Here is a 25,582-nt window from a genome sequence, read left to right as displayed (position 1 = left end):
CGCCATGATGCTGGACAAGTTCATCAAGCGTGGATGGCATTGCTTCGGCGCACATGGGTACCACGGCATTTTCCGGAGCACAGGGGACCCGAGGGGCGCAGGAGCACAATGGCATAAGGAAGGGCATGGGGCAGTTCAGGGCATTGCGGGAGGCGGTTCGGGGTCGCGCCAGCGAGGGTCGGTTTTCTGTTTGTCGTTCATCACCATCACCTGAATATCTGCATGCGGGACGAGAGAGGGGCCACGATCCCATGGAACCCAATGAATTTGACATCCCGGGCCGCACTTCCCTTTCTGACGAATGTGATTTGAAGACGGCAAGGTCATTTGTGACGGGCTGCACAAGACGGCATCGGGAACAAGGGGATAGATAGCAAACGATGCGTTTCTGCAGGGGACTGGAGGATTGGCGACAAGGAAAATGACTCGGTCACACGCGGCACGCGGAAGCAGCGGGGAAGGGCGGAAAATAGCTTTAAAGCGATTGCGCTGCATGGACTTCGCAGGTTAATATACGACTCCGCATTTACGTACATATCTCAAGCAGCAATGCCTCTAGCTACGCTGCCCTCGCAGGACGCACGCTTCAAAGGGTTTCGCATCTTCGACGTTAGCTATAAAATCGTGGACAGCCATCCTATACAGACGTCGGTGTTGGTTCCGGGCAGCGCGTGCAAGGGTCCCCGGCCGATCATTGTCCGGTTCCACGGAGGCGGTTTGGTGGGTTCCCCTTCCCAGCATCTTATTCTGACTCCTATGCCGGAACACTCAAGGATTCCGCAGAACATGGCGTCTCATCACATGTATACAGGTCAATGGTACACGCCTCCACGCCCCCTGGTTCCCGCCGTACCTCCTGACATACGCCATCGCCCATTCAGCCACCATAGTATCTCCCGACTACCGGCTATTACCGGAAGCCAGTGGCTTGGACATTCTTTCAGACATCTCCTCCCTGTGGTCATGGCTTTTCACATCTCTGCATGCCTACCTACTTCTCAAAGATCCGTTAAACACGCCCTGCGGCGTCGACCTTGGCCAAATCATGGTCAGCGGCGAAAGCGCAGGGGGCTGGCTCGCCATCCAATCCGCACTCATGCACCCCAACCGCATCAAGGTCATTCTAGGCATCTTCCCCATGCTCGACCTCGGCGACGAGCACTTCACGCGCGGCGGCCGCCGCACCATCAACGTCAACACCTCCTGCCTCCATGACGAAGGCGCTCCGTCATGCACCACCGTCGCCAAAGTCCCCACCAGCACACCGTCAAAGCTCCTGCTCCGGGAGACCACAGACCGCGCCTCCCAAGCGAAGCAAATCGTCGGCGTCGGCGCCCTCCTCGACGCCCGCATCATCGACGAGCACATCGCGGCAGCGGCGCGCGCGCGCAGCACACACCACACGGGCGGCGGCGGCGGCGTCATCAGCAGCGTCACGCCGCCAGCGCGGGCGGAGCTGTCGCTCGCGCTGTTCCAGCACGGGCGGCTGGGCGAGCTGCTGGGGGGCGAGCGCGAGCTCTACCCGCTCGAAGTGCTCGAGGACAAGATGACGATGATGATGCGACGGCGATGCGACGCGGCGGGGGGTGGCAACAAGACTTCACGTTTCCTGCCGCCGCCGCTGTGCGTCATCCACGGCACCGACGACACGGTGGTGCCGGTGCAGGGGAGCAGGCGGTTCTGCCGCGCGTGGGAGAAGACGTGGCGCGCGCAGCAGCTGTGCGATGGAAGGGCGATCGGCGACGGCGGCGCTGTTGTCAAGCTGGTGCTGAGGCCTGGCGAGCACGGGTTCGAGGCGACGGCGAGCGAGGAGGAGGATGGCTGGCTGAGGGAGGCGCTGGGGTGGGTGGCGGACAGGTGGTTGAGTTAGGTAGGTCGAGCGCGCGAGATGGTGAGGCGGGCGGGGCCGTCGTGGCGGGGTGTAGCTTGCTAGGAGACTGCTGTTGCTGCGTCCAATACGGGGTGGGAGGGACGACGGAGGGGTGTGGTTGGTTTGCGGGGGACGCGCGATGAGGTCATAACGACCCCTCGGCGCGCTACACGTATGTCGTGTTGCCATCAGCTGGCGGCCTGGGAAACAGTGAAAAAGGGCAGCGGGGCAGCCTGGCCGAGGCGGTGGCACGGCATCTCATCTTTCTCATGTGTCCTTGGTTCTGGTTTTTTGCTTTTTCCCTTTGCTCATGTGGCTTTGCTGACTACGTACTTGACGCCTTTTCTTCTGCCTGACTTCGCTCCATGGCGCTCTTTTCGTTTTCCCTTTTCAACATCCCCGGCCTGACGGCTGCGCTGTACGCCATGGATCTGCTCTGCCTCCTGCGCTCGGCCGCAACCGCCCTGATAACCCGCCACAGCCGCGCCGCCACCGCCTCCGCACGCCGCATGCCCGCCCACGCGACGCTGACCCACCTCTCCACCGCCGCCCTGCGCCTCGCCCTGCTCTTCGCCCTCCCATTCACCCTGCTCGTCCTCGTCCTCCTCCGCCTCTCCGCCAGCCTCCCTTCCCGCCGGCGGCGCCAGCGCCAGCCCGCAACGTCCGGCCGCCAAACCATCCTCCTCACCACCAACAGCGCCCGCAGCAACACTTGCGCTCTCTCCCTCGCCCGCGCCCTGCACGCCCGCGGCCACTACGCCGTCGCCGTCGCGCACGCGCTGCCCGACCCGCCGTCCCGCCGCTTCCCCCTTTCTCTCCTCCTGAACCCTTCTTCGCTGCTCCCGCCCGCCACCAGCTTCTCCGCCGCCGTCGCGTCCGCCCACCGCCTGCACATCCCCGCCGCACCGCTGCGCGTCCGCCACGCAGATCCCGACGATGACAGCGCCTCCTCGCTCTACGAGCATGAGGTTCTGGGTGTCATTCTGCGGCTGAGGCCGAGCGTTTGGGTGCCGTGTGAGTTACTCGTCGATGGCGGGGGTGGTGGTGATGCTGCGCTGCGTGAGGCGGTGGGGTTGCTGAGGGAGACGCTGGGGAGAGAGGCTGAGAGGGGGAGGCCGAGGGTGCGGTGTGGGGTATTGGCGCCGGAGGGGGCTGTGGCCGGGTTCATGCAGGGAGATGAGGCGTTCGGGCGGTTGGTTGAGGAGTTGGGGTGTGCGGCCGAGGCTGTGGAGCCGAGGGGGGAGGATGTTGTGGTGAGGAGGAGGGGGGAGGTACATGGGATGCTGCACGCCGGGAGGAAGCAGGGGAAGAAGTGGGTGTTGGAGGCGCGGGAGTCGGACGTTGCCGGCGAGGTGCAGAGGGTGGAGCTGCCGGTGGGTGACGGCGACAGTCTGAACGACACGTACGAGTGCCTTGCGCGTCTCGACGTGTCGGATGCGCGGCCGTGGGTCATGCGCGAGGCGGTGGAGGTCGAGGCCGAGGGAGGAGAGGCATACCGGGCCCACGCGGTCGTGCTGAACGGCGCGGTGCGAGCCTTCGCAGCGTCCAGAGCAGCAGACGCCGCGGACGAGACGGCCGGACGCCTCTTCCTCGAGCCATCCTCGCCTCTGCACGTCTCCATCCACGCCTTCGTCGACGCCTTCGTCGCCGCCCTGCCAGGCCACCCCCCCGCACCCCTCGCCATCGACATCACCGTCCGCACCTCGCCCACGCCAACAGGCACAGCCACAAGCATCCACCCCACGCGCTGCTCCTGGACCCTGCCGCCGCTCTCCGCCCCTCCCTTCTCCACCGCCATAGCTTCGCTCGTGTCATCGATAGCATCGTCGTCGTCGTTGCCGCCGCCGCCGCCTCCCCCCGGCCAGAAGCGGCCCACCTCCACCGACGAAGCCGTCTCTGCACAGAACGGCCGCCTCCCGCCTCCTCCCCCGCCCGATCTACACACCCCTCCCACCAGCCCCGTCCTCAACCCCCTCGTGACCCGCTTCGTCGCCTCCACGCTTCCCCCCACGCCGCCCGGCAGCCCCGACTCGCGCCGTTCGCGCTCCGCCGACACCTCGCCGCCGCGCCAGCACCACCACTCAAAGAAGCGCGAGTTTGCGCCACTGCCACTGCCGCAGACGCCGTCGACTCCTCCTCCACCGGCACCGCTTGGCTGGTCTTCCAGGCCGGGCAGCAGCGGTAGCAGTATCGGCGGCGGCGGCGACGGCGGCAGCAGCAGCAGCAGCACCCACCTCGAGCTCAGCGTGGCCGTGGCGCCGAAACAGAAGCTTGCAGATGTTCCGACGTCGACTCCTCCTCCTCCTGCCAAGCGCAGAGCCGCCGACGACGCCGTCACCGACAAGGTCTCCTCCTCCTCCGCCGACCTCGTATACGGCGTTGCGGGCACGTACTCGCTGCCGCGCACGCTGCGGGCGTACGTCCTGCTGCCGCTGCTGGAACTGCTGCTGCTGCGCCGGCCGGTGCGGCGGGGCGTCGTGGCGGTCGTGCAGGGGTGGGCGGTGGTGGTCGAGAGGGTCCTGCTGCCGGGTCAGGGTGCGTGGGTCGAGGAGGGCGGCGGGTGGTGGTGGTGGTGGGGGGATCGATGGGATCTGGCGCCGTGGGTGTGGGAGTGGGGTGTGAGGTGGGCGGTGGGTGTGTGAGCGGAGGAGCGAGCGGCTACTGTCTTTCTTTGGTTTGTTTTCCTTGGTCTACTTTAGTTTGGTTTGGTTCCTTGGTGATTTGGGGCCTCGGTGTGAGGGGTTGGGGTGGTAATGGCTGATGGTTTTCTTTGGATGATGTCTTATGACTTTTTTTCTTTATGCGGGATTGGAGTTTTCTGTGTGGTTTTTGACATGGCTTGGTAGTGGGAACGTGACGTGAACGTGTTGGATACCAACTTGGCAGTTCTCTTTTGTAGCATCTCCTATCTTGCTTGGATTTAGCCTGGCTTCAGTCGTTTTTTCTTGGATATACAATCCTGTGGTTTCGAACCGCACCACCCCAAACCAGTCTTCTATCCCAGGCATCAATCGGATGATTGACAAGTAGTACCCAAGCACATGTAGACGCAGCAGCTTTGCCCGGCAATGACATCTTGTCGGGCGTCACAGTGGCATCAAAGATTGCGGGAGAAAAAGGGGTCACTTTTCAGATGGAGATTTTAGACAGGTGGAATTGCATGTGTCTCGCTATGGATGCGCGATCCCTGCAGGATATCAGGCCGTGCGACATCCCAGATCCTCCACACTCTTAGGTCTGCACTCTCCAAGCAAGCGATCCCAGCAAGCAATACCAGCATTCCTCCCGCCATGCCATACCTTTGACTTCGCATTACAACACCTCCATCTCCGCCCAACTTCTTCATCACAGATACCGTTCTCTCGTTACGACATGTCGCTGAAGAATGCCGTCGATTGCCAACCGACCGTCGACATGCATATCGACATTTTCCTTGTGCAACCCTACTATCTTGACCCATGTACCGCATCGCGTTTCACTTGGACTAATTTGGCTTGCCGTTTCCCTCTTATCTACGCTTAAATACCTCGTACTGGCTGCACTCTCAGACTTTCGGTAAACCGACCGTTGGTCCCACGGAGTGCTCTGCTGAGGGAACAAAAATGAGGTTGTGCCAAGACTGTTCGAAAATCACGGTGGTGGACATCTACAAGATTAACACGATTAACGACACAGAGTTTGACATAGCAGAAATCGACAGAGGCGGTCATTACAAGCATGTCTCCGACTTTCGAAAGTTGCTTTATTAGAAGAGGAATTGCGACTTGTGTCCTCTTCTGGCTAAGCGGTGTCAGCGATTTCTCAACGATGGCGAGCTTCATGGCTGTACCCAACTCAGGCTTGTTGGGAACCGGTTTAGCTTTGCGAGCGGAAGAATATTTCCCATGATCACGGATGACTACGGCACCTTCTGGTACGGCCTCACAGATGACTTTCATCCCGGGATCCTTCTACGAGCCACAAGTCAGTCATGGCATCGCACCATTTGGAGACAATTACACTAATTGACTTTAAAGAAGAGGAAGACTCACGTTTCCTTCATAGAAAGCTGGGTATTCGTCCATATGGCCGATTGTTCACCTCATCGAACTGCCCCGAAGCTTTTGAGTGGCTCCGAAGATCGGTTTGCGACTGTGTCCAGGACCACAAGGCCTGCAAGAAAAGTTTCTCGGGAAAGCAGCTGGATGGAGAGGATCCTGTTCTCCCTACGCGCGTTATCGACCTCGGCCCCAGCGAAACTCCTCAGCCGCCAAAGCTTTTTAAAAGCAATGGAAAGCGTGGCCGTTATATCCCTCTCAGCCATTGATGGGGAAAGGATCAACAAGAACGAACCAAAACGACAACCGACAACCTTGAAAGTCACCGAAGAGGAATTCGCCTTGACTGCGACTCGCAGAAATTCCTCTACACTGTTCAAATTTCCCGGGAGATGGTAGTGCGCTACATCTGGATTAATTCTTTATGCATTGTCCGAAACGACACGGCAGACTGAAAGCGTGAATCGGAAGATATGGGTTCCATATACGAAAATTCATACCTTACTGTATGTGTATGTGCCGCTAGGCATGCCGGAGAAGGCTGCTTTGCACCCAGGAAAAAGTTTCAGGAAGTCAACATCCCATTCTCGAAGACAGAGAACGCTTTGGGAGATCTCGTTGATGATGCATACTCTGCGCACCGTCCTCCCCTAAGTCCAGATCTGCAGGCAACGGCCATGAATGCCTCATGACGAAGGAATAAATGATTAAGACGTTGAGACGTGTACTAATACATGTCGCTTCGCGAAATCTAGCGCGCGGAGTGTTTGAAAATGGCATACGAAGAATGAGTGCAAGCGAAGAATTTCAAAGCATAAAAGGTGGTACCGTCTCTTTACAAGCGGGTTTAAGCCGTCGGGGAAGCAAAGACAAAGAGAAATGCATATCTGAATTCCCTGCCCATGGAGGTGTTGTGAGAAATGAAATTGCCAAGGACCTCATTTTTTACACCTCCCAAGCTCTCGACCGTACATCGTCTCCTGGTCTGGAAGGTGCACTGTAATATGATACTGACCCCACCGCATCCTGGTGGGTTGTAATGCTCTGGCCTCAATCATTTTATGAAGATCACCATCCTCTCTGCATCCGCAAACAATGGTGAATTCGAGTCACTCTGTACGCCCGCTCCAATTCTTTGATAAGCTTCCTTTCTTGGAAAGAATGTGAGAATAAGGAAAACCCGCCTTCTGACCCACTTGCGACGTTCAATGCTCCCAACATCACCCCACTTCTCTATTACGACCGGAGACACCCAAGTTCAACAGTGTGATGGCTGCGCCGTCGTTATGACGTCGTTGATGTTCTTCCTCGTCAAAATAGAGTGAGACTCTCTATTTCCTTGTTGACCGGAACCCACTAAACATCGTCATGTATCCAGGTCCCCCAGATTGTCTTCAAGTACGCGTGTAGGCGCAGCATGCCATTCCGGGTGTCCATTGATTCCATGTGGGGTGACATAGATTCCTCGCACTTTGGGTCGATGCACGGCGAGTACCTCACTGGACCTATCTTCGAGGCCCAAGACCACGAGGGGACATCAAAAAGGTCTTCATGAGGCTTTAGGTGAGAGTCCTTTCGTAGCCACCCCAGCTGTTCGATGGTTTTCTCTCGCCAAACACCAAAAGGACAAGTATCGCGGATTTCGAGACATTTCTCAATTTGTCTGATGAGACCTTGGATAGCAGCCAGCTTGTCCCACTCGTAGGTGAGATTTCGTTGATAATACTCTTCGACCAGACTAGGCCATCCTTCGTAACAGCGGTTTCCTCCCGAGATTTCAGAATGAACGCGTGGACCACAAATGTCTCCATCTCCAACCGGTCTCCCGTCTTCGCGGACAGCCTTAGTCCGGCACATCCATACAAGTGAGCCGCGTGGATACTAGGCCAGTCGCGGTGACAAACCCCATTCTTGTGTTATCCATGCGCGTTTTCGAAGCGGTCAGAGGTCGGGGTAGTGAAGATGAAGATCTGGCACATGAATTGGGAGACAGCAACAAGCGCCACAGGCCTGCACTGAATTGCAGGAAAAAGTCTGCTCTCCACGAACATAGCATGAATTGTATTCATCTCCACCAGCTACAGCATTCGTCCTGGTGCTGCCTCGAGCTGGTGTGGCGCGGCCATGGAAAACACCAAACTATCGCGACAACAGCTGTCCAACTTCACCCGGACGCAGCCAACGCTCGGACGTCACCAAGAGCACGAAACCCTCAGAGAACGAAACCCTCACTCGCTCCTGCCTCCATAGACCGTTCCTTCCCAGGGCCACTCCACGTGCCACCCCCCGTACCCACCCCGCGCCCTCGTGCGCACATTCCTCCCTCCGCAGCTTCCCAAACAGCCACCACGACTCCCGATTCGGCATAGCCCCCGCCGTTGCCCCACCAGCCGCCCGCAGCAGATCATCTGCCGCCCGTCCCACGGACCAGCCCCCCGGCATGTATATAAACCCTCCCCCCCACCGCCGCCTCTCTTCTTTTCTTTTTTCCCCTCATACTTACCTACTCGGGGCTTTCCAAGATCAAGAGCATGGAAGCCTACGGGGCCTCCTGCATTGCACACCGTGGCGAGGTGCTCGTATGTAGCCGCTTCGGCGGTGACTCCAGGGGTCAATTTTTGATTTCTTCTCTCGATCTGCGTGCAGATCGTTGACGCTTTCGTTGATGAGCTGGCCTGAGAGCTGGACATTGAGGAAGGCTGCTTCTTGTCTCAATCTTTTTGTCTTAACCTGTGGCTTGGGCTTGCGCCGGTGGTGGTGATGGGAAGATCTGAGGGCGTTGGCTCTGTCACTTTGACGCGGCGCCCGCGGTGATGGCTGTCACTGTCAGCCGTGCGGTGTTGTGGATTCTTGCCTGACCAGGTGAGGCGGTCGGATGTTGCGCTCGCGGTCGCGTTGGTCGTGTTTTGCGCATGCGACGGAGGTCGCGTCATGGCGGTTTCTCTAGACAAAGCTAGGTGGTGCACGCGGTTGTGATCGAAAATATCGACAGAGTTTTCACTTCTCGTCCGCTGCGAGAGTTGTGAGCTCCGCAGAGAGGGTGATGCCGCTTGTTTGCGCGCGCGCCTTGCGGGTTACCGCACCCTCAGCCTTGGTGTTGACTACCGCGCTGCAACACCGCGACGGTTGAGCCTCTGCAACAACTCTCGCGACAACCAGCAAGCCATAAAGCCGCAGGGCTGGCATACTCGACAGATTGACGTGTTCTACAGCCGATACAACGCCGCCTCACCATGCAGGTACGCCATAGCGCGTCTCGAGCGGGATCGCAACGACACCTCGCCAACACCTCGACAGCGACAGGCCACACCACCCGTTCTCGCGGCGCCTGATTGTCGGAATGCGCTCACTGCAAGAGGGATCGCATACAATACTGTCAGCCACAGCTGTACCGCCAAAACAACTCCGGCGTTGACGTCTTCTCAAGCAGCCAGACAATGTCAACCACGAACTCTCGCCAGCGCTTCCTGTGCGGTAATGTCGTTCGCCACACGAACCGTTTCCTTTCGGCGCTCACATACAGGTTGCTAGCACAAGCGTGTCCACCAAAAAACCACCCGCGCATGTCAAGCTTTCACATGTTTGCTGCCGGCACGACCCTCCAATCATACGAACGCATTGTCTACACACAACGGACGACCGAATATTGGGTACGCATCTTGCGCTGGAAACTACAGTAGACGATTCCGTTGCTGTCAAGTATTTCTAGTCGACCGACTCCGCACGCTGCAACACCGCGAAGTTACCGCATTCAGCCACGATGTTGTTTCACCGATCTGACAGTTCAAGGCAGGGAATAATGGACACACAATGCCGCGTAATCCCCGCACTCATTATCACTAGCTCAGTGGCTGGCATATGTAGCGCCACGAAGTACTGGCTTGTCGCAGGGCGCATCGCACGGAGCAAACTGTCAGCCGGTAAGACCTTCCAATCTCGCAAGTCGACTGCCGGCGAGTTACAATATTGCCGTTACTGCAGTCTGTATTCTTCTTCACATCACCAAAATGTCCTCCTACCGCCTTCCCATCTATTCCAATCCCGCTGTTCAATTCTGGACCACTTCACCAAAGTGAGTCGGCGGATCTAGTCACTGACTTCCCTCGCAAGCTCCCCGGCCATGACCCCACCAGACTTATGCCACTCGATGACTTGGCCAAAGAGTTCAGCGTGGTCGCCGTATACTACAAAGAAGAGAGCAACTGCGTGGGCGTCCCGTCCTTCAAAATCTTCGGAGCCTCTTGGGGAGCCTTTCGCGCCATCACCGAAAAGCTGGGTCTGCCTCTCGACTGCGACCTCGACACGATCAAAGAAGCGACCAAGTCAGACCCGTACACCCTCTTCGCCGCCACAGCCCGCAACCGTCGACGGGCCGTCGCCCGCTTCGGCAACATCTTCGGTAGTCATCTATGGACCGAAGGGAGAAGGCCTTCATGCCAAGACGGAACGGGTTGATGTGGCATCGGTGAAGATAGTTGCGGATACATACACTGCCATTGCACAGGAGTCTTGCAACCAGCTGAGTCTTGCGCTTCTCCGTATGTTCTTGCCTATGCCTATCTCATGCGCAGAAGGGCAAGATCCTTGGGATTGAAATTGCTTAGGTTCTGCCCTCTGTAACTCTCGGCTGGACTACACTCGCTGCGGACATCCTGCAAAAAACACTGATAAACACACACACGATCTCGGACCTGGAAAGGGATCTTGAAGATTTCAGATGCCACATGATAATCATTCTCGTTGTAAAACCTAAAGGAACGCCGATTCCAAACAAATGAAAGCCATGGATTCAATTTACCGCTCCCTGAGACCATCCAGAGCTGCTTGACGGCGCAATTTGTGCCTGTTCAAGGGTGCAGTCGCCACCTCCAAATATGCGAAGCCATCCTCTAAAGTCATGTTGTCCCAGTCATAAACCTTTCTCCCGGTAACATCAGTAACAGAAACGGCGGAAGGGAGTTTCATCGGCTCCAGCGGATATCGTGCTTGTTCAGCTTCGGGGGATCTTGCCTTCGAACTACCATCAAGAACGTCCAACTCATGGTTATTGATATTCCGTGAACAGTGAGTTTCCAAGGTGTGAAGTTTGGGTACTTCAACCATAACGTCTTGTGGCTCATAATCCAATACTTCATCAGAACGAAGAAGTCGATGGCAGGCCGGCAATTTCGATCGGAAGGGGAAGCCTGTGATGGCAGGCCCCAAGGGTAGAGCATCAAGCTCACCCCCAAAGGCGGAGTGGCTCAGAGTCGTAGCAGTGGTAGATACGGAGGAAACTGTACTCCCCGCATGAGAGCCAGCCTCACTGGCGGGGGAAGAATCGCTCAGGATTCTGTAGCTCCGGTCTACTCCATGAGCCGCCATATAGTTGATAAACGGCTTTGCGGAAATTCGACGACAGAGTTGCTTCGTTGCTCTTCCAAAGATGATTGCTGCACCATCGTCCAGGTCGAATGAGTTCAGATGACCACTACTCTTAATCTCGAAGAGAGGGCTACAGCAGGGCCATTTCTCCTTAGGACAAGGACGTAGCTGACGGCTGTTCCAAGGGCTGACGCAACGCAGTTCGTGGAAGATTTGCAAGTTGCCTTGTCCTCCAGAACGTTGTGAGATGTACTTGATGCAAGTAGCAGCGGCAGTCAGGAAATAGCTGTCCTCAGGAACAGTCGCCCAGGTGTGGCAGAATGCTTCAGCGGAAGCCGGACGTATTGGTTCTCCAAGGTCTGCGCACAACAGGACAGCGATATCGCGCCATTTTTGGACGACTTTGAGCCAGCCGCCCATGCTGGAACCGTCCAACTCCACTCTTTTGGCCGCAAGATGCTCCTTGAAGTAAGCGATGTCGACGTACTCATACCCGCTTAGACCATCGGTCATTGTGCCTGCACAGTGCGCCACCTGTTGCTGTTGTTCTTTGATCTGACCAAGCCGTTCCAGGACCCCTTTCACGATATCTCGAACCTTCATCTCCTTATCGAAATCCGCTTCGTCCTGGACTCCCGGTAGCACATTCGTACTTGATTTTTGGATGGCGTCATAGACTGCTGAGCCTCCATCGATCGATACCTGAGCCTTATCGAACGCAGCAAGGACTCCTGGATCCTCCTCCTTAGATGCCCACGACAAGGATAGATGCAAAACACCGCACAACTCGGGAACAAGCCATCCCCTTTTTGTTGATGTATCAAAAATTAGTAAAGGATGGTTCTTTGCGTTGCGAAGTTTGTCCCGAAACAGTCCGTGAGCTCCTCTGATCCTTGTATCCGAAAGACGGTGGAAGACAAAGTTCCTCGCGAATCCCCCTCCTAAGATTCCGAGACCGGAAGTGGTGAAAGATGCCGTGATTTCATTGGCAAAGTTGAAGCGCATCTTGTCATCAATCGGAGCCCCGGATGCCCTGATGTGCTCGAAGCCAGAACCTTCGGTCCCCAGATGGAGCTCAGCCTTTGGAAAGTATCCCACGAAGGCTCTTTTGCTGGCAAGGGTCTTCCAATCTGTTGCGCAGAACACGTCTTCGGGACTGCAACGACGGTTGATGGTATCCCAGGAAAGAGCCGAATCCATACTTGGAGCGTGTACGAAATGCCACTGGATGGAGTTCGGATCGCCTGCTATCTTCGACGGTATCAATGCTGTGCTGTCACCCTTCAGTACAAGCCCGGAGCCGTAGTTGATGGGATAGCAAACGAGACCCAAGATCGTCATGATATCGAATGGCATTTCAACGCCAAATCCGAAATCTCTCTCTGGAATCGGAAACCCGTGCGCCAGAACGTAACCGGCAAACATGTCATGCCAGCAGCTTCCACTTTTCCCTGTTGCTGCTTGCAGAGGCTCGGCCTTGATGCGGAATTTGCGTCCTGGGCCGTGTGGTTGGACCGCGGCTCTCGAAAGGAGAAGGCAATCCTCTTTAGGGACTCGGCATATCGATACGATCCAGGAAAGTTGACGAATTAGGGTGACAATAGCGTACCCTGTACCGTATCCATAAAAGCGGAGCTTTTTTGCCGAATCGTTCGCATACACTCTAAAGTTGAAACCCGGAGATAGCCTCAAGTGGTATTCTGAAGAAAGGTCAGATGCGAACCAGACCTGGAAGCGATGGGTAGAACACTTACTCGCTGGCTTCTCTGGTGATCGAAGGTCGTTGAGCAGAGCAACAAAGGCTTCCAAGAAAAGCATACCGCTCTCTGGCCATGTTTTGTGCATATACTCAAGACAAGTTGATGCCCATGCTCTGTCCTCTCCTCCGACAACAACAAACAGCGAGAATAGTTTTTCAGGATCGTCGAGTTGATCATCAATAAATTCGAGGACTTCCCAATCAAGATCAAAGCTCGAGGTTTGATGAAGCTCGGTATCCAGATCGAGATCTGCATGAATAAGGCTCCACTCGCCCTTCTCTGGTCGTTCTTGAACAGCGCGCTGCTGAGTTCTGGACATTCTCGCCTCTTTGCAGGCTATTTGAAATGGCCGGTAGCTGATCCAGTTCCCTGGCCAGTGGAAGTGAGTACGAGCTTTTGGCGACGGCTGCCCACCGACGAACAATTCTGAGGTATCAGAAGCTGAGAAAATGGGCAACGACCTGAGATGAAGAATGCATGATTGGCATTTCAACAGGCTCAAAGTCGTTACATTGTTGACGCCTTTTTCTGAAAGGTCCTGGAAGGGTGAATGGCATGAGAAGGACACCTGGAATGGCCAAGAAGACTCAGCACGCCTGTCGAGGAAATCTTGTTGGCTCTCGCCTCCGAATACACAATTAGCACAGAAGGCAATCCCGCCACGCCGATAGGGGTTTGCTGCAATGGCCGCGAGCATGTCATGGAGGGTATATCCCCACATTGATAAGAGACTGAGTATGGAATCCTTGACGGTGTGGTTGAATTCACCGAAGAGTTCAAGTTGGACGAGATCGATCGCAAAAAATGAAAGGAGTGCAGTCTCGAACGTCGCGGAAATACCAGTCGACCAGTCCCAGACGGTAAACCGTTCGACCCAGAGGTCCAAATAGTCACCATAATCAAGCCGAGGGATCCTTGCTAGATAGGGACATTCATCCAGCGTTGCTTGAACATCTTTGGCGAAAGCATTTCGATGCAATAGCTTGGGGACCGGGGGGGCGGCCGATGGAGGGGAGTCGAGCTTCGCGTCCACCGCTTTCAACAGCAGATCAATTGGGTTTCTCGAATGGTCGTGTATTTCCGCCATGGTCAAGAAAATCGGGGGAACGATGCGTGGTATTGATCCTGGCTCTTTCCCGGGCATAACCGTAAGCGAGTGCGGCAGTGGGGGCTGCGCCAGCAACAGTGCCGTCGAAAGGCGAAGCTCTAGTTGGAATAGGCGAAAGTCTGACACTGGGGCAACTCCAAATCTCTTTGATGGGTTGGAGTATACAGCGGACGAAGTAGAATAGGGACGACGGTGCTCACGTCCGTCTCCTAGACGATGAGAGCGGCCTGACAGTAGTTTTTTTTCCGCCGCGGTAGCTTCAACTACGGCGCGCATCCTCCGTATTCGTACCTTCAAGGCCTCGACTTGGACGTAGGCTTCTAATTCACCGCATGTCTCTGAATAGTTAGTAGATGTGGTAGCCGTTGAGAAGATGTCCGCTTCAGATGCAGAATCCTCGTCATGTTCATCGCTTCTGTCTTCGGCATAAGCCTGAAACGGGGAGGAGACGGTCGTTGGCATGGCCACGTTGTAGAGGGATTTGAGGCCCGAAGGTTCAGGATAGAACTTGCATGCACATGAATTTCATCGATTGAAGGCAAAGGGAAGGGAGAGCAGTTTTACTGTTTCCAGCCTTGCGCTGCGGCAGGAACTTGAATAAATACTCGACGCTTGCTCAGCCTCACAGCAGGCTGTTGCCTCAGCAAGACGCATTTCGAACAGGGATCTTAAGAGTTTTGGCCAACCAGGTCTTGCAGACTGGATTTGTACGAGGCATTGGTCAGGCTGAATCGGAGAGGTAGGAGGGCGCAGTCAGCAGCCCGAGGTGGAGGTCCTGCATCTCTGCCAATTGGAACGCATGGTAAGGTCATGATCTTCGGTCACGATATTTCTCTATACTAGTCAGCAAGTCGTTGAAAATGTTAGTGGGTAACGGCGAATTGAGGTTTTCAATGGGCAACGGGCTGACGCTTTGGACGCCGGCACTGTCCGTCTGTAACGCAGTCTGTGGGTTACAAATCTCATCGTGCGAGCCTCATCTGCGAGGAAATTGTATGCGACGATAACAGTGAGAGCAGGGAGATGTGGTAAGAGTATCATTAGAAGAGAGGTTGTCGCCAAGTAGACAACAAGTGAATCCCAAGAGGGTGAGATTTGAATGCGAAAGTCAAACGAGCCTTCGTGCATTAATAGGTGAGCCTTGAGTAAGGTAAAAGGGGCGCGAATACGGGTGGCTGCGTTTCTGAATTGGATGGCGAGCTTGGCGAATTGAGGGCGTTGTTCCGCAACAACGCATGCGCGCCTTCAAGGTCTGCGGTGAGGTGTGGAGGGAGACGGGCGGGTGATGGTGGATGTCTTCCCGCCGCGATAACGGGAGGCTGAGCGGCCGGCTTCAACGGCGGCTTCAACGGTGTGGTGAGTTTTAGTTGGGCGGACGGGAGGTGGAGATGGTTCCGGAAACGGCTTCCTGGTTGGGGGCTAGTCAGGACTCAGAACGGGCCAGGGCAGCGCCAGCCGAGGCGCAGCGGGCGAGATAGCGGAGGCGCTCATCTGCGCTTCACGCAAAAGGAGCGGATTGTAAACGGCGGAGGCGGTGGTGAAACGGCGGGCGGGCAGCAGAGCGGCCAAGGACGCGGGCATTCCTCTGCGAAGCTTGGGAATGCGAGGCGAGCTTGTTGCGGGCGCACAAGACGCGGGCGCCAATTTCCCCAAACAAGCCCCGCCCAGGCTTTGCTTTTGGCTAGCTGCGTCCGTACAGCTGCTCCCTTCCCTTGCCCGCCGTGCACACCACCAATGCCTCCTCCCTCGTTTCTCCGCTCGCTCCTGCCTCCTCCTCCTCCTCCGCCCACCAGCATCGCTCGTTGCAGGTCGTCATCGCCGCCGACCGATGCGCTGGACCGCCCGACAACCGCCATGAAATAGGCGCCCCGACTCCATCGCACATCTCCCGCACACCCCGTCTGCCCGTCTGCCAATCACCGCGCCGCGTCGTCGCCCGCTACCCGCCAAAACTCCACACAATGTTTCACCCAGTCCATCGTTCGTCAGCGCTGCTGCGCGTCCTCGTCGTCTCCTTCATCGCTCTCTTGCCGTCGCTGGCCCACGCCCAAACCCTCATCGACTTTTCCCAACTGCCAGCCTGCGCAAGCACCTGCTCCAACTTCGTCAACGCCCAGACCGGCTGCGTCCCGCCCGCAGCCGCCGTCACAACCCAACAAACATATGTCTCGTGCTTCTGCCAGTCGGCCCTCCTCACGAACCTCCGCGCCGGCTCCGGAGCCGATTGCGCCTCCGTCTGCCCCAATGCCGCCGACCAAACCGCCATCCAGCAATGGTACGCCGCCTTCTGCGCGAGCGGCGGCCAGGCCGTGACCTCGTCGGCCACGTCCAGCACCACCAGCGCAACCGCCGCAACCTCGTCCGCCGCCGACAGCACGTCGACAACCAACAACAACGCCGTCATCAACGACTACGACGGCGATGGCGATCCCTCCAACAACTACGAAGGCAGCTGGTAAGTTCGCCCGCACGTCAAGACGCGCCGATCCCCTTCTCCACACCACCCACCCGACCCCCACAAACAAGCACTGACCGCCCGACCCCACCCCCACAGGATCTCGGCCCACTGGAAGTGGGTCATCATGCTCGCCGTCATCTTCCTCGCCATGATCGCCTTCTCCATCCTCGGCGTCTGGCTCAAGCGCCGCCACCGCGCCCGCCGCGACGCCCAGCGCTCCAACCTCGCCCACGGCGGCGAAGCCGGCCCCGGCGGCCCAAGCATGACGGGCGCCATCCCGCCGCCGCCGCCCATGGCCCACCTCAAAAACGCAAACGACTCGGGCACCCTCGCCTCGACGCTCGACCTGTCGAGCACCACGGCCGGCGCCGGCGCGGCAGGCAGCGCCGAGGCCGTCGCCGGCCGTCCCCGCAGCCGCACCAACACCCTCACGCGCTTCCCCAACGGCAGCATGAGCAACGTGGGCGGCCAGCAGCAACCGCAGCCGCAACCCGTCGTGTGGGGCCCGCACCAGCACCAGGCCGCCACGCGCGGCTACGAGTACCACAACCACGGCGGCGGCGGCGGCGGCGGCTCGCCTGGCCCCAGCGTGCCGCCGTCGCCCGTCAACAACGTGCCCACGCCGAGCCTGACGCCCGTCGGCGGGTACAGCAGCAACAACAACAACAACAACAACAACAGGTACAACCCCGGCGGCAGCAGCGGCAAGGACAATGCGAAGAGCAGGAGCAGGGACGTGACGATTGACGAGATGGCGGATGAGGAGGAGGATGTCGTCGAGCAGGCGCCCGCCGCGCCCGTGCCCCTGCCGGCGAAGGAGAAGTTGAGGCGGAAGTTGAGTAAGCGGTGAGGGACTGGTTTTCTTTTTCCCTTCTCTGGTGTTGGTTACTTTTTTTTTTCTTCTTCTTCGCCGCTTTCCCGCCCTCCGGTGCGAGGGCGGATGGGCGGTGCGCTGTATGGGTTTCTTTTGGCCCGGCCCCGCGGCGGATTGCTGGGAGGGGGCACTGGCAGTGGTAACCATCATTCTACTACGCGTTGTTGATGTGCGTAATAACAGCCATGGATTTGGAAAGGAAAGAAAAGGATTCTACTACGGGGAACATAGGCATCGGAAGACTACGGTTCAGGCACGATATCTCTCTTTTTTTTCTTTCCCACGCATCACCGAGTTTCCTTAAGGGTCATCTTCCACCGCTTTACTACAGCAGAAGAGATACGTAGTAGTTCAGACATACTAATAGGCGTGTTGTCCCATACATACGCTGCACAGCCGCGAAGGAGAAAAAGAAGAGTCGTATCAGTGCTCCTCCTCATCAGAGAAATGAATCAATCAATCAACCAATCAATCAATTCCCTCAATCAAACACCATATAAATCCGTGTGACCACCGCATCCGTCTCAGAGGCAAACAAGCGCCACCACCGCCGCCGCTCGCAGAAACACACAGCCCCTGTTCCCAACCGGCTGGGGATCCACCGCATCGCACCCGAACCATGCATACCTCTCCCTCTCCCTCCGCACAACAGCCGTTTCAAGCTGCGGCACGTCGACATCATCCGTGCTACGTCGCACCTGCACCTGCATCATCATCATCATTCGTGGCTGGCGGGGCTGGCTGGCTGGGACACACAGATGCCGGTCATTATTATTGTGGGGGGAGGGAGGGGGGACCGCACTAAGCGTTGCTGTGGGAGCCAAGTACGTAAGTAGTAACTTTTAGACATCCCCAGGACCGAACCAATCCAGCCAATCAACCGACCCACCCGACGCGTTTGTCGTCGTCGTGCTCGTCCGATCGGCCCGGTTGAGAGCGACATAGCGCGACGCGGACGCGACGGTTGCGGCCGGGTCGGATCGTTGGTGTGATCGAGCAAGCCCCACACTGCGTTCGCGCTAAGTGGGTGGGGCAGGTAGGTACCTAGGGCGGGCGGTGGTGGCTGGGATGTAGGTATGTATGTATGTAGGACTGGGGGTGAATGTCGGAAGTGGTTGGTAGAGAATGACGCGAGATCAATGATGCGCGATGAGCGACGGCAGCGGGGTTAGATTTCCGGATAGAGAGGTGGCGGGCGGCGGGCGGCGGGCGACGGGCTGGGTGGGGCGGCTCGACGAGGGTGGTGGGTGCGATGCGCTGGATGAGGCTGGAGGCACGGGTTACGGGGTTGGATGCTGGCTGGCGGTGGACTGCCTGTGAATTGGCGGGCGGTGGCAGGAAGGGCGTAAAGCCGTGTGCTACGTGGGATATGGGATGACGTCGCTGCAGATCTGGCTGGACGGCCCTGCTTAGCAGGCGAAATCTCATTATTATACTGCGGACGCTCCATGTTGTTGGCTCACGAGGGTATAAGAGGTGGAAAAGACCTGGAAACATCTGTAACGCCGCAGAAGCGCCCAGCACGAACACGATGGCATAGAAGTCTAACCATTTCCAATGCCAACAATGGGGAATGTGATGCTGTTTCGTGCTCGAAAAGCCCTGCGGAGCAGAAATGACGGGATAAATCCTCCAAAGGTGGAATCAGTTTGCGAACCATTTTGCCTGCGTGGTTGGGCCCTCTGGTTTGTCGATATCGTTGTGCCGGGGTCCGCTGTGTGGTCCAGAAAATGCGTATGCCTTCAATTCAGCCGATCATACACCATAACTCCGGGAGCGAATTTCGTTCACACCGTGTCCTGCTCGAACAACGCGTTTCAATTCATGGGTGCTACTAAGACGACGGGAAGCGAAAGCCTTGGTGAGGATATCTTACTTCCGTTAGCAATGAGGGCGGTGACCATGAAGGCAGTCATACCAAGCGCAAGACCAGGAATTTGTGGAAGAAGGGCAAGCAGCGAAGTCCTCATCCCCGACCTTATTTTCATGTATCCTTGAAGCAAGCGGAGAGGACAAATGCATGTTTCGATGTGGTTATCGCTTGAATGAGAGGAGCACCGCTGCCACGGGAAGGTCGCTTCGGTAAGATATCACAGCTCCGGGAAGATGAGCGAGCTTCTGCGAGACCCTTTAGTATTGACGAGGAAGTCTTGCGAGTATTTACACTCTGCTTTGTTTCTTCTGTACGATGGAATATAGGTAGTCTTTTGCGGCTCACGACTTTTGTTATCCGCAAGCTCGGAGACAGCTGGACACCGCTGGTGGCACAGGTGCTCGCGAATGGTAGCGTGGCACGCCTCTGGCGAAATTGCGAGGCATCGCGGACTTGCTGCGCATCCCAACGTCGGTCGTTTGGCGCCCGCCATTGTGTCGACAGTAGTCTCGAATTTCCTTGCGGCGAAGCAGGCCCGGTCGAATACAGGCACAGACTATTGCTTTCGTCAGTTGGGAGCAGAGGAGAGAACGCAGGGTTGCCGCCGTGGAGATTCCGTAGTAGCCACGAGACCCATGAGCAGCTTTATGGATAACCAGAGTTCGAGGGTCGCCTTCAGGTCCTCCAGCCGCTGAAAACGATCCGACAGCTCATGTTTCTTCCTGAGGTATGTAAGTGCACGCATCTTCCGTACCAAGTATCCATCATTTTGTTTGCCCATGACACGATCCAAAAGAGCCAAAAGTGATGAAGCCTCATCATTGCAGGTGTCCAGTATGGCTTTGGCTTCCAGCGTGCTGGCGTCTTAGAGGAAATTCGCGAGCGACGTTGAAGAGGAAGGTCGTAGCGTCATCTGCAGCCTTTTCACGGCGTTGACGCGTTCCTGGACCGACAGTGCTGCCCGTTTGGTCTTTTGTGGAGCGTGTTTGACATTTGAGCGGAGGTGGTTTGCGGCAATGAAAAGGTTGGTGCCGACAGCGATGAGCTGCGCTGCAGCGGCGGTGACCGACATCCATGACGGGGGAAGCGCAGCGGAGGTATTAGGGTGCAAAGACCTATGCGGAGATGTGTAGGAGTCGGCGGCAATGAGAGGTTGGTGTGTCGAAGCGACGCTGAACACTGCCGGCGCTGCGACTGCGTCGCGGACAAGCCTGCATGACGTCAAGGCTGGGTCGCGGCAGTGGACCCTGAGTTCACAACTCAGGCAGCAATGGACAGACGGGGATGAACTCCGAAAAAAATGACTTTTTGCAAGACCGCACCTGTCTGATGGCTCGCCCTGAGAGCTCTCTTAATCCGCATCTGCTGGAAAACCGCTATGATATCACCCAACCGCCGTCTTCTGATCTCCCCTTTTGAAATGAGCCCTCCGCCCCCAATGCCGCCCCAACCACCGCTATCTCAAGCTTCCATCTCAGCCATCGCCGCCGTGGCCTCCATCTCTCCCACCTCCCACACGTTCTCTTCCTCCTCGCCCTCGGCACCCACCTCCCCCTCCTCCACCACCGCCCAGGCACCCTCCTCGGTGCCCTCCGCCACCTTCAAGCGGTCCCAGAGAGCCCTGCCATGGCTGCGCTCCATCTCGTCGATCGTGTTATCCACCTCTGCCACCATCGTGCCGTCAGCACCGCACTTCTGACCCCACCCATCGAACCACTGCTGGAAGACGATGTCGCCCTCCACACGCCTCCTGGCCTCCTCTCCCACCTCTCCATCCGCATGTAGCGACTTCATCAAGCCGCCAGCGAGGGTCCTGATGCAGCGCCTCACGGCGCCGGTCCACTCGGCGCGCCTGGCGGCGTGCTTGCGTGCCTGCTTCTCGAACCAGCGGTGCTCGACGGCCCTGGGGTCGTTCTCGGCGTCGTGGTCGGGGCCCAGGACGTCGTCCGAGAACAGGAACTCGACCAGCTGCTCCCGCTTGATGAGGGCGTCGCCCTTCCACTCCTTGTGGGTGGGCACTAGCAGCGTGAAGCGGCGCAGGTGCTGCAGATCGTTGGGGTGCAGCCGGGTCGTCGTGAAGGGGGTTGCCGGGCCGGCGAGCGCCGTGTCCAGCGCCAGGTGGCCGGCGGACGGGTAGTTGGCGGCGAGGTGGATGTCGCCGTTGGCGCAGGGCAGGAGGAGAACGTGGTGGGTGCAGAGGTGTGCCGCGAGAAGGGCTCGCTGGAGGACGATGGTTGATGATGGGTCGATGAGTGTGAGCAGGGGCAGCTGCACCGTAACCTTGGTGGAGGTCGATGCCGTCACTCCCGTGATGCCTGGATGAGGATGGGCGAGGTCGACAGAGGTCAGGCCTGCAGCGGGGTCTTGAACTTCAAGAAGGCTGTCTGGAATGAGAGGGGACGAGGTGACAGGCGCGGGCACAGCGTTGGCCAGCTTCGGAGCGTCGGGGCAGACCCTGTCATTGGACTCGAGGTCCATGTCCTTGTTGCCGAGCTTCGTCTGATCGACGACGGGCCGAGGGGTGAAAGAAGGCATATCTGGATCATGTCAGGATGACGCCGCAGAAGGACAGACCACCAAGGTGCACAAGAAAGGAGGTGGGTATGAAGACTTACTGGGTAACGGGAGGTTGTAGCAAGCTAGCAAAGGGGGTTCTGAGTGGGCTTGGTGGGCAGCGATTGAAGCAAGGAGCTTAGAAGGGTCGAATGCTGGTCAGGGTGATCTGTGACGTGAGAGCACGATGGAGTTGTGTGGCGGACCGCTGTGCGCGGTGGATTTCAGGCGCGGGCAAGAGCTGCGATGGTCTGTCTGAGAAAGCCCGAGGAGGTGGTCAGCTCAAGCCGTTGGGAGCGGATGCGAGCAGGGAAGGATGATGTGAGACTCACTGGATCCGAAGCTCGACGCTCGCGCAGAGAAGAGAAGACGGGAAGAGGTCGACGTGCAGTCAGGGCTTCCTGGCGTGTGTGTGTTGGGAGTATAGGAGAAGAGAGGAAGAGGGGCGCGAGCGTTGCTGAGGATCCGACCTTCTTAACAAGGCGAAGAAGCTGCATGCCTCGTGCCCATTGTTCGAATAGCTATTGTTGTGCGCGTGAATGGTGCAGCTAGCAGACCTGGTGACGAGTGCCGGGGGGTGCGTTGTGGGGTCGGGGCGCGGCGAATTCGGCAGGAAGAGACAGCGGCGGCAGACGAATTCTACTCAACTTCGGTACATGTGCCAGAGAAAAGAGCGGCAGAATCCCTCGTGCCCTCATTGCTGCACGCCGTGATGCTCAGCCACGCAGCGGAAAGTTGGAAATGGGAATCAGCAGAGCCTCATTGGCTAGGGACTACTCCTGGTGGGTGACGTGCGCCGATTGTCACTCGAATGGCCATGTTGGTGCTCAGAAAGTGCAACTCCAGCGTAGGCATGCGTCTGCTGAGCATTGTGGGCGGCGGACAAGGCGATGGCTTCCCGCGGCAGGTGTTCGCATCCACCACTCGGTGCTGTGGCTCAAGCGGCCGTAGGTACCGGGCCCCTGAGAACCATGTGGCGACGCGAGGCATGGAGTTGCGGGAGGTCCCAATGGCAGGCAGTCTCAAGCGGGTTCCCGTGTTGGCTGTTCGCTGCGCCGGTCTCCTTGCACCCGCTGCCAACTCCCGTCGACCATGACGAACCCCCACACAGCTCCAACCCAACCCCGATCGGCCCTGAACCTGCTCGACAAGCTCATACCATACCGGATCTTTGGAGTACAGCGGAGGGACAGAAGGGCATACTGTTGCGCCGGGCTGAGTAAAGGGCGGCGGGAGAGCGGGCTGGCCAGCGGGCAGAGAGTCGGCGCTGGGAAAGGAGAAGCTTTTCTCGAGCGCGACAAGGTCCGGCAGCATAGGTGGCTGTAGCATGACCCTGAAGCCGCCCACGATGCCTTCCATGCTGCGAGCGAAGGGCGCTGGCCGCTGTGTTGTTGTTGCTGACGTACCGGCGAGCGGCGGCGTCGTTTGCCAGGGATCGGCGGGGCGCCGGAGGTGAGCCAGATTCCCCGCAACCCACGACCTCCACAGCGCCGCCCTGCCCGCCCCAGCCCCTGAATCGCCCTTCGGCTCGCTGACGAGCTTCGCCGATGCTCAAAGAAATGCCCCTCAAGCGGAGAGGGATCAATGGCGAGCTGCAGCGATGGAGCGGCGGCCAAGGTGTTGCGTCAGAGAGCGGCGGATGGCTTTGCTTGGCTGACGCATCGCTGTGGCCCGCCCCACCAGGAACATCTCACCGCGCCGCCCACCAACTCCACGCCCACTCCCTCCAGCTCACAGCCTCCTGGAGCCCTCCTCTTTCTCCTTCCAGCTGACCGCGCTCCTGACACGATGCCGCTCGAGATCCGCCGCCTCGAAGACGCCGACGTCCCGCAGTTCGTGACCATCACGACCGCCGCTCTTGGCACCTCTGGCATCGGCCGTGCCATGCACGACGATCCGCCGCACCCAGCCTACGTCGAGCGCCGCAAGGAGAAGGTCCGCAAAAGCCTCGGGAAGCCAAATCTCCACCACCTGAAGGTCGTCGACACCGACAACAACGATGAGATCATAGCTTGTGCCGTCTGGGAGCTCTTTCCAAATGGCCGGTCCGACGAGGATCTCAGGGAGCTGGAGCAGCCCTTTCAGCCCGTCGTGGAGGAGGGCGAGCGCTTCTGTCGCTTCCAGCAGCACTTCTTCAGCTACCTCGGCCGCGTGAGGCTGCAGATGGGCAAGGCTCCGCACTACTGTGAGTCACCCACCGCCCTGGCTAGGAAACCCTTGCTGTTGAGAATGCTAACCGCCGCCAACTGATAGTCCTCGGCCTTCTTGTCACACACCCGAAGCACCACCGTCGTGGTGCAGGCGCCATGCTGATCCGTTGGGGCACCGAGCAAGCCGATAAAGCCGGTCTGATCTGCTTCCTCGAGGCCTCCGAAGCTGGAAGAGAGCTATACAAGCGCCACGGCTTCGAAGATCAAGAAACCACCGAGTTTAACCTCAGCGAATATGGCGTTGGCGGCATCGACAAGAACACCACAATGATCAGGCAGCCGGTGAAGAACTGAGGCGGAACAAAGGCCGGGGATGGACACCGCAGCTAGTAGAGCGGGAAGATTGTTTCGAAGAGGGCCCGTGTTTGCGGACGGCTCCGGCTGACCCAATCGCCGGTGTGTGGTTTCGATTGACCGCTTCCATCCTCTTCCAATGTGTGCTCATGCAACAGCATGATGGAATCATCAGCAATCAACCACCTTTTGCCAGAAGGATGTCGATGCCGGGAACCGCGGAGACCCGTCATTGTGTCCGTGCGGCAACGTTACGTCCAGCCCGCAGTAAACCAATGCCGTCATAATCCCTGTCGGGTTGCGCCATGAACACGAGCTCGAGGAAGTCACAGCGAGACGTTGACCAATCGAATACGGCATCCACGGCGCCACGCCCGCCGAGACTTTTTCGGGCGATGTCGTTTTAAGGCATTCCGCCGTGACCGAACCGGTGCAGGCCGCCTTGTGCGGTGCGGCGCGTTCTGACAGGGGTCCTACAATTCGGTGTGTGCTTTTGGACCGCGGTCTCGATGACTCCGGCCTTGACCGATTTCGGATACCGGGGAAGCTGCCACGCAGCACGTCGTTTGGGCATCGTGGTGGATCGCAAGAGGACTGCAGAGAGATCGGAGATGGCCACCCGCTGTGCATCGAAACACGTCCCGGCCGTGGGAGTGAGTTGAGAGAATGCACTTTTCGACCACCCTGTTTGGACGTAGGCCTCGATGCTGCCCCGGAGACTGTCCCGGCATGTTTATTCTCTTCTCCCGCCGTAGGAATGGCCTTTCATGATGTGCCATATCTCTGGATAATCTGGCGGTGCTTGCGGCCTCAGTGATTTCTCCAATTTCGGTTTCGGGAAGCAAGCTTTCCAGCATGAGATGCCCAACATTCCATTGCCTTCCACCGGAGAAACGGTCAGATCGTTCCTTGCCATCATTTTCTGCATGCCGTTCCAAATTTCCTGACTTGTTGATCTGCTCGGCCATTGTTCAAGTTTTCCGAGCTCTTCCTCTTCTCACGCCTCGGCCATCCTCAATACCCTTCTCAGGTCTCGGGGCTTGCCCGGCCCAAATCAATCCGAGTCTTGTTGTCCTTTGCTCCGTACTTGTCCTGTTCTCATGCACGATGGCCTCTGTCAAAGTCGGCAGTCCCAGCCACCGCCGTCTCTCTCTGTCTCTCTTCAAAGCGGACAGCTCGCT

At 57.8% G+C, this 25,582-nt stretch overlaps 5 protein-coding genes across 5 annotated transcripts; 4 read left to right on the top strand and 1 right to left on the bottom strand.

Annotated features, from left to right (window-relative positions):
* Positions 1-380: 380 nt before the first annotated feature.
* Positions 381-1,870, top strand: SLS55_006040 (uncharacterized protein; the record flags this gene model as incomplete). The annotated part of the gene is made up of 2 exons (XM_066777477.1): positions 381-384; positions 891-1,870. 2 exons carry the CDS (start codon positions 381-383, stop codon positions 1,868-1,870), a joined length of 984 nt encoding a protein of 327 aa, XP_066631572.1.
* Positions 1,871-2,379: 509 nt separating this feature from the next.
* Positions 2,380-4,512, top strand: SLS55_006039 (uncharacterized protein; the record flags this gene model as incomplete). The annotated part of the gene is made up of 1 exon (XM_066777476.1): positions 2,380-4,512. One exon carries the CDS (start codon positions 2,380-2,382, stop codon positions 4,510-4,512), a length of 2,133 nt encoding a protein of 710 aa, XP_066631571.1.
* An 11,790-nt stretch (positions 4,513-16,302) lies between these two features.
* Positions 16,303-17,447, top strand: SLS55_006038 (uncharacterized protein; the record flags this gene model as incomplete). The annotated part of the gene is made up of 3 exons (XM_066777475.1): positions 16,303-16,309; positions 16,592-16,598; positions 16,694-17,447. The coding sequence occupies 3 exons, from the start codon at positions 16,303-16,305 to the stop codon at positions 17,445-17,447; spliced, it is 768 nt and encodes a 255-aa protein (XP_066631570.1).
* Positions 17,448-20,805: 3,358 nt separating this feature from the next.
* On the bottom strand, positions 20,806-21,879 carry SLS55_006037 (uncharacterized protein; the record flags this gene model as incomplete). The annotated part of the gene is made up of 1 exon (XM_066777474.1): positions 20,806-21,879. The coding sequence occupies one exon, from the start codon at positions 21,877-21,879 to the stop codon at positions 20,806-20,808; it is 1,074 nt and encodes a 357-aa protein (XP_066631569.1).
* Positions 21,880-23,685: 1,806 nt separating this feature from the next.
* SLS55_006036 (uncharacterized protein) lies at positions 23,686-24,401 on the top strand (the record flags this gene model as incomplete). The annotated part of the gene is made up of 2 exons (XM_066777473.1): positions 23,686-24,082; positions 24,151-24,401. 2 exons carry the CDS (start codon positions 23,686-23,688, stop codon positions 24,399-24,401), a joined length of 648 nt encoding a protein of 215 aa, XP_066631568.1.
* Between the last annotated feature and the right edge of the window lie 1,181 nt (positions 24,402-25,582).

The sequence above is a fragment of the Diplodia seriata genome, assembly GCF_021436955.1.
Source record: "Diplodia seriata strain FDS-637 chromosome Unknown scaffold_6, whole genome shotgun sequence".
In the NCBI taxonomy this organism is placed as follows: Eukaryota; Fungi; Ascomycota; class Dothideomycetes; order Botryosphaeriales; family Botryosphaeriaceae; genus Diplodia; species Diplodia seriata.
The sequence above is the reverse complement of the archived record's forward strand: the minus strand, read 5'-3'. Positions and strand labels throughout refer to the sequence as shown.